Genomic DNA, 12,684 nt, shown 5'->3' with positions numbered 1-12,684 from the left:
AATTAACCCGTGTCTCAGACACTGAAAAAAATTTACAGTTACAGAATAATCCAAATAAATCTCAGCATGATAAATTTGCTGAAAGAGCCCTCCTTCAAAAAACAGCACTTTTCATAGAATCAAGCCTTCCTGACCAAAGCACCTTCACAACAAAAGAACACATTTTGAACAAGCTTTAACTCTTCAGGCCTTTATAATCAACAGAACATGCTTGCCAATGGGGAGAAAAACAATATCATTATCTTATAAAAGGAGTGTTGCAGTAGCCAGCTGAAACCACCAAGCAGGATGAAGAGAGTCACTGGAAAGAAGTCTAGCCAAAAAACGAAAGGTACATAATGTTAAAAGACCAGCGAAAGGGCAGAAATTACTCCCAATCAGAACAATCTGATTATTTCAGGATTCACCAGAAAAAGGATTGCTATTGCTTCATGGTGGCCTAAAAAGACCTCTCTCTTGTTCTGTAAGTCTTCCCAGAGATTTGTCATTTGACATTCATAACAAATTTGGTATCTTAATTCAAGTTCATTCATGCACGTGCAATGATTCCATGACCTCTTATATCATGTACAAATGGCATCATGACTGATAATGCCATCTATTCGCAATTCCTTTGTTTACTAGAGTAAACACTCACATATATATGATGCATAATGTAGTTCAGTGTATGCATACTTTGGTGTGGACACAGAGTGGGGATTTAATTGTTCCTCCTTCTGGTCTTATGAAAGAATCAAATCCTAATTTGTACTAAGGCATTTTGGATTGTTTCTTCCTTACACTTTTAATCTCTGATGCTGCCATGCTAATTTTACTCTCAAGCAAGTTCAGTGTTAAAATACATCCAATTCCTATAACATCAAGAAGGTTATATTTCCTTGTCTAATGAAGCTAAACAGGTGGGATGTCCTACTGCCTTCAAAAGAAGGAGGAAGAGTTGTTCAGGAAGCAGGTGCAGGGAAGGAAAACACCTATGGAAGAGGCTTGCCTCTGATGCCTTTTTCAAGCTTACCTAGAAACAGAGGCCAGACAAAGTTCAAAGAATAAAAGTGGATATATTTAATGAAGGGTCTTCAAGTACATTAAGGGCAGACAAAGCCTCCCCAAAGGGCTACACCCAAAATGAACAATGGTCACGAGTTTTTCAGAAAGATATCAGTTAGGTCTATTTACATATCAGGGGTTAATCCTCCAATTACAGCTTCAGGTAATGAAGTTATATTCCCCCAGTTTGCTCCCCGCCAATTCACTTTTCTTTATACTTTTTTGGGCCTGAGGCTGTAGGGTGTCCTTGAGTTTCAGGCCTAGAGGAATTATTTTGTCTGACCAAAATATGTAGACAGTAGCTAACACTTCATATGGCGTTTAGAGTTATGCACTAATGCAGTACAGGATTTAAAAAACAGAAAGGCTAAAATCTTAAGGCATCACCTCTTGCAACTTTTTATTCAACCTGATCCATTATACAGGTTGTAAGACTGGGTGAGGTGGCTTCTCCTGTTGTATGTGTACATGGGAAGAGATATTGATTTGGACATTAGTGTTTAAATTAACAACATTAGCAACCATAGATTGAAGCTGACATAACTAAGAAATAGGCACATGCTAAAAGATAAATACAAGCCTACTAAAAAAAACATATAAGCTGGGCAAATATAGACTTGGTTGAAAAAGCAGTGTTACATGGCCCCTAAGTTAATGCTAGTCTGTTGTGGTTTAACAGATTGTTTGGTTTTTAGTTGGGGAGGGAGTTCATGGGCTACGGGGTTTGTTCTCTGTGGAGACCTGGCAGAATCAATCAACAGGCTAGTTTTGAAGATTGACACCAGGTTAAACCACTTAAAAGAGTTGAACACTCCTCTGAGGAAAAACATATTCAGAAACAAACAAAGCCTATTCTAAAGGGTAAAATTCTATTGCTTCTATTGCTTCCTTTGAACAGGTAACTGGCCAGGCTGGCCGCTTCCCGGGAAGTCTGCCGAGCCCCATCCCGATGGGGTGGCTGGGACCCCTTCCCAGTGGGACCAGGTCCCTTCCCAGCAGAGCCCATCAGTCCATGCCACCAGGCGCCATCCCAGCACCGGGAGCAATCAAATGGCCAGGACCAGCACTGGGAGTGGCCCCGCGGCCAGTGCAGAGGGCAGCCTCAAGGCCAGGAGCAGCCATGTTGCTGGGACTGCATGGCCAAAATCAGCATAACTGGAGTAGTGCCATGTGGCCGCAGCTGTCTCAACATGGCTCACAATTAACTTTGTTTGCTTAGCTGCTTTTAGCCAGCTATGCCATGGACAGAAGGACAAAAGCAGTGGCAGCAGTTTTTCTTTTTCTGGTGCACCGCTTGAAGGAAAGTCACGGTGTGGCACCATTAGCCAGCAGGGTGGTGCCAGCGGGGACCATGTGATCAGCAGCGAGAGACACTGTGCTTCCTTGATTGTGGGGCCTGGACGAGATTAACCTTTCAGTGCTGCAGAACTCTATAAAAATTGTTTCAATGTATAAAGCTTGAGAACAAACAAACCTACAGACACCAATTCTATCCCAAATAAGGAAAAGGAAAGGGTGAAGACATGTAAAGAAAACAACATGGGACACTGAGGTCAGTGAAGACGGAGTCAAATTCTAGATGGGACGAGATTGAGGAGATGCCTTAGTTTTGGGCTGAAATTCTCTGGTAAGGCTATGGTGAAGATATAATTGATATATCAGACTTTGTTTTTTCCCTGTAATTCATGGAATGCATCGGGGGCCTGTAGTGTTCTAACTAGAGCCGTGAGCAGAAGCACCAGTGTTGAAATAAGCAGATGTTGCAGTAGCTGTAATCTGTAAGAGAAGAATCTGTAGAATCTGTAATCTGTAAACTGTAATCCAAAGAGAAGCTTGAACAGAGAGAGAGGAGAGAGATGAGAAACTTTGGCCAGGGATGAAAGAGGAAAAGCTCTGTTCCCAGAGATAAAGGATGAGAACTTGTGTTACTATACTAAAACAGCTCATCCTTAAAATAGTACCCCAATAAGCTGAAATGACCCATGGTGGTAGTTATGAGAAAAAACTTCCAAAACGTGGGAGGGACTTCACGATTGCAGATTTGCGGGCGCATGCTGATTTGTTGTGACATTAATACCATGAGAGAACTGTTTCTTGTGGAGAAGTCTCTATAGCATGGTAAGACAGACTCCTCTTCCTAAGAGAACTGAAAAAAAACTATTTTAGAGGTGGTAAACTGACTCCAAGTCCCAGGTTTTGTCTCTTTGCAATGTCAGTGTGAAAGAAAAGAGGGTGTGAAGAGGAAGAGAAGTGTTCTGAACAGAAGATTTATTCTGATTTTCTTATTATTTTCTTTGTTCTTATTTTTTATTTTATTACTTCTCTTAACAAAGTTTTCTTTATACCCTTTAAAATATACCATTTATACCCTTTATACCCTTTAGAGCCTGTTTTGCCCTCTTCCTCATCCTTATCTCACAGTAGAAAATTCGTAAATAATTCTAGTGGGTGCACTGGTGATTTGGCCAGCACTAGACTCACTACATTAATTGGTGCATTGGCCGGGAAACTCAGATTGGCAGACCAAAAGCACTACACTTAATCATTGTTTCTGCCCAGTTTTTGAACCGAAACCGCCACATAGTCACAGTCACATATGTTATCTTCCTCCAAGTTTCTACTATCTGAATCTGCGGTGCTGAAGAGAGAGGTCTTTTGCACAGTCTTACAAAAGTAGAACTGCAGAGAACATTTAAATGTTGCATAAACTACATTAACATCTGTTAAACCACTCAAATTTCACCCTATGGTCTTTGGGTTTAGAAGTGTAATGAAAGCTTTTGACAAGGGCTAGTGAATAAATCCTTGGAATAACAACACTGCCTACTACTGAGACAGGACAGAAATAAATAGGAGGACATTAAAATGCATTTTTTCTTTTGAAAGCAAAAAATTGGCTCTGCAGTAGCTTGGAAGTATTAAACAAGTGCAACCTGTGCTTCAGATAAACACATTGATATCAAGGGGTGTGGAGGCAAGTGTTCCCAGAAATGGAAGTACAGGTAGTGAGAGGCAGGAGGCTCACAGAAAAAATCCAGAGGCTTAGGAAACACTGGTTCTGATCTCTTCTTGTATTCAAACATAAGAATTTCAATATTCAGGTAAGGTATAACTATTCTTCTTTGGCCCTCAGCATATTGGAGAGATCCTCTTTTTATCTGAGCTAATTTTAAACTAAGCAGAACTGGCAAATAGAAAATCACTGTCTCAGGGCACTAAGTAAAATACACATAATTTCTCACTTCAGACACTATTTTATCAACATGGGTAAAAAGAAAAAAACTATTTTTCAACAGAACTGGACAGGTGTAGTTCTGGAGCTCAGCTCAGCACTTAGGTGAACACTCTAGACTTTCAATGACGTGTTCAGTGTATCTTATGGTATATTCCTAAAAGAGAAAAGAAAGTAACTTTGAAAGAGTAAATCCTTTGAAAGTCTGGTCCCTGGCTGCACTTAACTGTTGGCTCCTATCTGACCTATCCAAAATACTAGAATAATTTTCTTTTTGGTAACAAAAAAAAAAAACAAAACAACCCAACAAAATCAAACACAACCAAAAATCCCAAATCCCCAAAGCATAAGTCCAGAGAAAATATGTTCCAGACCAATCTTAGTTTATCAGGCACAAACCTGAAAACATCTGTGTGAAATTATATTTATTCCTTAACATATTGAGGTAACAAAAAATTTAAGCCACCGTACTGTTAAAACTAATGCTGTATTAATGAGGAAGGCAAAAGAGAATTGCCTATTGCTGCACATTTACAAATGAAACCTTGTAATCCTGTGTTTGCATTCAATGTTTCTAACATACTAAAGAAACCATCTTATATTAATTTCTCTCTAACTCTTTGTCAGCTTAATTATTAAGTAGACAAACTAATTTAAATTATATCTGTTAAAGAAAAGAACATACAAAACTTCAAGAAATAGAAGAATTAAGTTTTCTCAAAGAAAAATCAATTAAAAGCAGACACTCCACAATGCTGCAGATACTGTCTCAAGCCAGCAGCATTTTATAGTGTAAATTTGTCTATCTTCTATAGGCTTCTCTATTTTTACTGTCAAATAGAGGGGAATTGTAAGAGGACACATTTTTATCCCCACCTTCTACCAAATTTCTCTTTGTTTCAAAAAATACTGCATCCAGCTGGTGACTAAAAATCTGAAATTAACGTTTATTCACTAGGAATTTGTTCTTCAGCTTCACTCACCAGAAATGGCATCAAAGCTGCCATTTTCTTTGGTAGTCTCTGCATTCCTGTAAAGGTGCCAAAACCAAGCAGTTTTGCCTCAACTTTTGAGTTTTTCAATATTGAAGGGGCCCTCTGGGAAAAACAAGTGTTTAAACATAAGAGGGCACCTCCCTACTGAATAGCTATTTACTTTGTGTTGAAGAGGACAAAAAAATCTCAGTAAAAGTCAAACATTCTGTTTCATCACATGACATGGATGCATACCAGAATGTTGGTTATTTATTGCCTTCATGGAAACATTTATTGCATACATGGAGACACTTCTCAGATAGTTTCCTTTATGGGAAGAAAAAAAGCAGGAGCAAACCAGTTTATAAATACTTGGCAAATTTTGACTGATTGTTGTTGATTACAGTTACAAAAGGCTAGAAAATTTGGAAAGCAACACTCCTGAGACATAGGAATTTGGATTCACTGAGCCCTACCCAATTCGGATTAAAACCATAATTTTTATGCCAAAGCTGTTTCTGTTCTAATTGTCAAAGCACCACTGAGCAAGCAAAGGTAGTTTGCTGGGGGAAAAAAAAGCAAGGCTTTGTTGAGAAAGAAATTTAAGTATTTGCTTTATAAAGACTAAATCAAGGTCCTTCATTTGTCATTTTAAGAAATTCTAACATGCCCATGTGCTTCTTTTTCCACAGATTGTAGAGTTGGAAGACAAAACAGTGCAGAGGGATTTAGCAGTTAAAATAAGTGAAACGTCTTAAAATGGAACAGTGAACAAGAATCATGTGCATTTCTGTTGCCAAGCCACTGAATTTAGTTGAACCAAAACAAATACTATTTTGGCCAACAATGAACTTTGGGTTTACCAGTTTTCTTTATTTAAAAAAAAAAAAAAAATTAAAATCCTGTATCTCAGGCAACTGAATGCCACACACACAAATGGCATTTTCTCTCAAGAATAATTTTAGCGTGCTATCAGGATACTTAGAATAGACTAGAGATAAAGCAGTCAGACAGTGCAAAAGGAAGAGTAGCATTCATCTGTTCTTCCAATAATTCACCTTTTCTATTAAAATGAGTTCATGTTCTTTAGCAATATATATTATTTTAATTCTTTTTTATCTTAATGTCTTCTTAAAATCTGATTTCATTTATCTTAATGTGTTCTTAAAATCTGATTTCAGTGGGCTCACTTCAGAGCCCAGGCTTTTACCAGGATCCACTGGCAGGTTTCATATAAACTGATGGCTCCTATTCAAAAGAGATTTGCATTTTCAGCAGGAGGGAAGTGTTTAAGAACAGTATCTGTCATGCACTATGCCAAGTAATAATCCTGGCAATTATCACTGAGAACTAAAAATAAACTCCTTAACAAAAGACAAATCAAACATTTACCATTTACCTCAATCCCTCTGGTTTGGGGTGGGGGAAACTTTTTTCAATACTATTTGTCATTTCATGTCTGAGAGAGATTTTGGAAGATAATACACATGTGGCCACAGATATCTTGCTATTTTGCAGCAAATGAACAACCTTTTGTAAATCCATACACATTTATTATATGCTAAGTGACACTTTAAAGGAAAAAATAAGAGTGCTCAGAAAGATCAAAAGTAATTTCTGTTCCTTTCTATCACAAAAGTCCTTCCCGAGTTCAAAACCACAGGAAAAGCAATGGCAACTATGTCAGACTTCTACATGGCAGTGGGAAGAGCAGATTCTTCTGGTTCCAAATACTGCATTTAATTGCATACTTTTAAATCAGTGTAACAGAAGTCTCTGTGCTAATGTACTGCTCAAGAAGGTGGAAATCTGATACAAATTGAAAATTAGGACCTAAATATAATTTTTCATCTGTTATGGAAGACCACTTCCCAAGGAATCTGAAAAGAAAGTATTTATAAGAAGAAATGCAAATAATTTCTTGCTTTCCAATTGTCAGAATTCCTTAAGAATATTAAGAATGAAGGATAAGGAACTAAATTCAGATAACAAACTGAATATAGCCTGGCTATTCAACACCTATGTACACAATCTTATTAGCAAATGTTTCAAGATCATTTAAAAGGCAGTTGCTTATGTCCATAATACCGTATCATGCCAGTAAATCAAGAGCCTTTGGGTATATTTTTCTTTTATCATGTCTTCCCATCTTTTGTTCTTTTGGTAATAAAGCCAAATAGTTGTACCATTTCAAAAGGGATACTACTCTCTTATTCACTTCTAATTTCTATTTGAACACAGCAACTTGGAAATACACATTCCACACACATATACCTACAAAACAATTCATGTTCGGAAGGCTATGCTGTAGCCTTCCTGATCACCTTGGTAAGGAATTTCATGGGCCCACATTTTTTGAAATTAACAAAAAGGTGTATAACTGTTATATAAGAATCATCTGTCACACTAACATCTCATTATATTCCTACTTAAATTCATGTGGGAAAACAGGTGCGAGGAAAACCATGAAGATGAGCTCCTACATAAGGCTATAGGTTTAACTTTATGTAAAGTAGAACTGAAAAAGGTGCGCTATATGACACTTCCCTGCACCTTAAACATATCACCACTTATGGAGTTATGCACTTTCAAATGTACCATGTATTGCACCTTTATATTTTCTAAAGTACAGAAGAGATTCTCTCTCAGACTTCAGGATTACAGCTAAAGGCCTCATATTCTAAGGTTTTTGACTTTGATCCCATTCTGGATGTGAAATCAACATCTCATCTTAGTGGTCTCTCACCTTAGTGAAAACTAGGATGCAATACACATTTTTAACACACAAGCATGATACTAAACAAACCCTAAACAGAAGCTTGTCCTGGTGTTTGTAAGTCTTACACAGAAGATGACCTAACTGCACTATATTTACCTTAAGCAGCAGACTAAGCTCAGACTTGTGTTAAGACCCCGTCCTTAAGAGAAAAATACAGCTATTGCCTATATATGTGTTCCTTGTGATCTTTTGCCCAGCCTATGCAGAAACATTGCTCTGCCTGCAGTTCTCCTATTGAATATCATAAGGTAACAGTCTGCCTCATAAATATTTACTTGTGAAAAGAATAACTATATACATCTCATCTTGTGGTATATTTTCTATCTTAAACTCAAGTGGGTTTTTTTGGAGATGTACAATGAAATTCTTACTATCTATGCTATCGTATCATATTTCTGTTCTATCTCAGGTAATTAAAAAAGTACCCTGCACACAAATTAGATATAAAAATCTATTAAATAGCATATATGACTTCTGAACAGCAGGCAGACAAGCTAGTTGTACTTGTAAATGGGCTCTGACCAACTCTTATCGTAGATACGGGCAGCATACAGTTCTGTATCTTCCAGCAGAGTGCTGCCTGCATGTTTATCTCTGCTTTCAACTTCCTGTACTGTTGCAGTTACCTACAATGCAATGCATGAGGATGGGAAGCTCAAATCCATCTAACCAATCAATCTCAGCAATTAAAAAATATTTTACATCAATGCATTGCTTGTTGAGGGCTAGGTATATGCAAAGGAAGGGGGAAAGGATGGCAGAGGGAGGAAGGGAAAGGAATCATAAATTATGCTGGAACATCATGGGAAGGAATTATGACATCACCTCCAGTCAAGATTCAGTCTCTCTGACACTACTTCTAAAATACACTGCGCAGTCTCATCCAACTCTGATGACTCCCTGTGGATTGGTCTACCTGCCACGTGCAATGACTGTTCTCTTTCCACTCTCTCTATTCCCCCAGTTTTCTGCAGATTGGAGTCTACTGTGCTTTAGGAAATACTCTTATTACAAGAGTGAGGCACAGGAAGAAGGTCAAGCTCCCAGTAAGCTTCTGCCCTCACTGATGTGGTCATTAGATGGTCAATGCTGAATCCAAACTAAAAAAATCAATTGAAAGTGAACCTAGAGAGCAGCTACCTAAGTATCCTAGCTTCATGTGTCTCTCATTTGATAACAGGCAAGGTGTTAAAAAAGAAAAAACTTTGGCATCTATTCAATACCATGTTTTTACTTGTAAGAAGTCAGGATTGCATGTGCACTGATGTGTGCAGTCACAAGTGTAACATTCTGAGTCCTTACATGAAAACTACAGCCATTAAAAGCACAGCATTCACTCAAACAAAACCTCAGGAGAGCATTGACACTGCAGTCAGAATATGAAGGCAGTACTGGACGTTTTCATCTTTTGTACATGTCATCTGATTACAGAAAAAAAAATCTAAAAAACCTGTAAACAAGTACATTTACAAAGGAAGATATGAAAATAGGCACATCCTTTACTGTTTGTTTATTAACAGCCTGGTGCACGTTCTGAAATACTCCAGAAAACATAGTAACCAAAAGCTACAAAGTCACCATATAATTTTGTTGTTCTTAAAATTAAATATTAGAATTCCAATTAGAAGCTTTTGAACAAAGAGAAGTCTTTAGGAAAAATTACAAGTAAGTAATTTCTATAAATCAGTTGTGTCTCAGTTCATTCTGTGTATTGACAGGGATCTCACTTAACTACTACAGCTTTCTTTCCAAAATTAGAACCACTGATGTGAAATAGGGAAGGGTAGAAAGCTACTTCACACATCAGTAACATGGCATTAGCTTCAACCAAATGAGGTCTCCTTTCTTCTTTCGAACACTCTGGAACTGTTGCAAAAGGTTTTGCCCTGGTCTAATGTGACAAAATTACTCACCTTCCCCATCAGGGCTCATATTTTCATAGGAATCCCAGTGTATTAGTGGGTCTGATGTATTGTAATCAACTATTACTCCATGATCATTCTGAAGGTGTTCACATCCTAAAATGAGATGTGTTTGAAACCAAAAATTATCAGTCACATACGTAATTATATACACACACAGATGTATGTATGTAGCCTTCTGACAAACGTTTGCTTTCTGAATGGCAACACCCTATTCTGAAATGTAAGAAGCCGCAAAAGGGGAAGAAAGGTTAAATAAAACAGTTTTAAAAAAAGAAAAAAGGTTAATTTATCATTCAGAGAATTTTATCTTGAGCTTTTTGATTATGATGTGGGCTGATAATGTGGATCAGTCCCTAAACACAACTAACAAAGATGGTCCATCCAGCCCTAGAGGGTCAGACATGATAAAAAGCTTCTGAGAATGAGACCATGAATATCTATAAGGAGATGGTTCTAAAGGAAAGATAAAATTACACTTTGTTACAGATTTCATTCTGATTCATATAGATTATCATTCTGATACCAGAGCAATTTATCACTAAGGATGAACAGGAAGAGCTGAAAACTGTGACTTCATGTCCCTTACAGTTCCCCCTAGGTGGCAGCTCTGCAGAATCTGAGACTAGACAGCTGGCTTTCAATGTGTTTTGCTGCATTTAAGTATGCTCTGCTGAACATACCTGGAATTTTCAGCAGTAACTCATGTTTTTGTGCCCTTAACAAGGCATTAAATAATGTTCAGGTTTTACATGGACACAGTGAGGAATTTAGGCATAATCCAGTGATTCAAAAGCAAAGCACAGGCATCAAGAATTCATGAACTTGAACTTGGCTTTGATACTGATACAAATCAAACAGACTGTTTTTCTCTTCTGTCTAGATTAAGGAACAAAGAAATCCTCAGATATCAAACCTTTGGCTGTGTTTACAAAGCAAGTCCTACTGTAAATTTTTCTAAAGCAACAGTATTATGCACAAACTGTGACATTTAAAACAAAAATAGTTACAGTTAGGACAAGAATGCTATGGTCCTGTACCTTTATGTACAGCCTGGAAAAAGCCATCTATAGAGCGTTTCTGTGATGACATTTGCCATAAGGCAGATTTATAAACTTTATTATTAAATATTCAGGGATCTTATATTCTTGGCAACTGCATTCTTAAAAATATCACAGTCAGTTATGTTAGAACACTGTGTCCAGCTTCAAGCTACAGAATACAAAAATTATATTAATAAACTGAAACAAATTCAGGGGAGCATGACCAGGATGCTCAGGACTGAAAGACTTTCCCTGTGCGAAAAGCCTAAGGGATCAGGGCTTCAGTCTGGAGATGAGATGGTCTTGACAAGGAGCTGACAGCAGCCTCCTGAAGGCTGTAGAGGAGACAGCCAGTTTGGAGTAAGGCAAAAGGAAAAGAATATTTGAAAATTATTTTAATAATTTGAATCTAGATAAATTTAGAGTCAACATAAGAAAAAAATAATTCCACTGTAAGGACAGTCAGACATTTAAACAGCCCACCCACTGAAGCAGTGATGTCTCAATCCTTGAAGTTTTTCATTATTTGACTGGACAAAGCTCTAGGGAAACTGGTCTGATTTCACAAATGAGCCCTGTTTCAGCAGGAGGATGGACTAGAGATATCCTGTAGTTATTCTATAATATTTTCAGATGTGGAAAACTCATTTTGCAGAAATTGTAAGTAAGTATTTCAAGGTGTCATCAAAAACTGGGAAATAAATTATCCAACCAATTCATAGGTTAGAAAGCCAACATTACCAGCAGCGTTGGCTGCATGGGGATTTCTCCTCAAAGCAGGTACTCGCAGTAACCTAACAGACCAGGTTATATTCCTGAAGCAAATACATACTCATCACATTTCCTGAACACATGCATATATGCTAATTATTTCTGTGGACTTATTTGGATGTGGTTCCAGATTTTCTGATTAATCTTTTTTCTTTGAGAGTATTTCAAACGTGTGGTGATGTCATAATGTCCTTCTCTTATCATTCTTTGTTCTGATAGATGATCCTTATTCTCAAAACTAAGATCTTTACTAGTACATATTAATCACTAATATAAGTAAATAAGGAAACATTAGCTGGCACAAGACTTGTCAGTCCCAGATGTAGAGAATTAATACAAGGTCATATTTATCTCTGGTATTTGTATTAAGCACTGTATGGTGCAAAACTAAGCATTAACCATTACGAAAGGATCATGTACCATTGTACTAAAGTTAAAGAATTTTTTAACATCTTCCCAGATCACTACATAGACTTCTTAAAAAAATATAACTTGTTTAGTAACAAAGGTGAGCTGCTCTTCCTAGCCAGTTAATTCCTCAGACAGGAATTGAATACAAATATCCAATTACTTAGAACCTTACTTTTCAACAGCTTGAAGCCTACTAAAAAATCCACACCTCTCATTTGCCATCTAAGGAAGGGAAACTTGAAAAAAAATTTGGTCCTTTTTTAGACATGTTAACTGGCCTGTCTTCAAATATTTACTGTCCAGAAACACTTAGAACAAGCTAGACAAATTAATTTATAAAACTGGTTTTCTTTTATGGCTTTCAAGCAGGCTAAGGGAGATTTTTGTGCTCAGTTGGACAGAATTAGTGGCCCTGGCCATAATTTTCTAGATTATCAAACTCATGTGGAAAAGAAAAGGAGGAAAAGATGCAATTCACAGGATGGTGAGGACACTGAATGGGAATATG

The 12,684-nt window shown here is 37.3% G+C and overlaps 1 protein-coding gene across 1 annotated transcript in view; it reads right to left on the bottom strand.

Annotated features, from left to right (window-relative positions):
• TNS3 (tensin 3) overlaps positions 1-12,684 on the bottom strand; it is a 112,028-nt gene that overhangs the window by 73,441 nt on the left and 25,903 nt on the right. Inside the window, exon 10 of the mRNA XM_041405539.1 lies at positions 9,943-10,047. Within this exon, the coding sequence (XP_041261473.1) occupies positions 9,943-10,047 (105 nt within the window). The remainder of the gene's footprint in view (positions 1-9,942; positions 10,048-12,684) is intronic.

This window comes from Onychostruthus taczanowskii, unplaced genomic scaffold (genome assembly GCF_017590055.1).
Source record: "Onychostruthus taczanowskii isolate IOZ18803 unplaced genomic scaffold, ASM1759005v1 scaffold232, whole genome shotgun sequence".
In the NCBI taxonomy this organism is placed as follows: Eukaryota; Metazoa; Chordata; class Aves; order Passeriformes; family Passeridae; genus Onychostruthus; species Onychostruthus taczanowskii.
The sequence above is the reverse complement of the archived record's forward strand: the minus strand, read 5'-3'. Positions and strand labels throughout refer to the sequence as shown.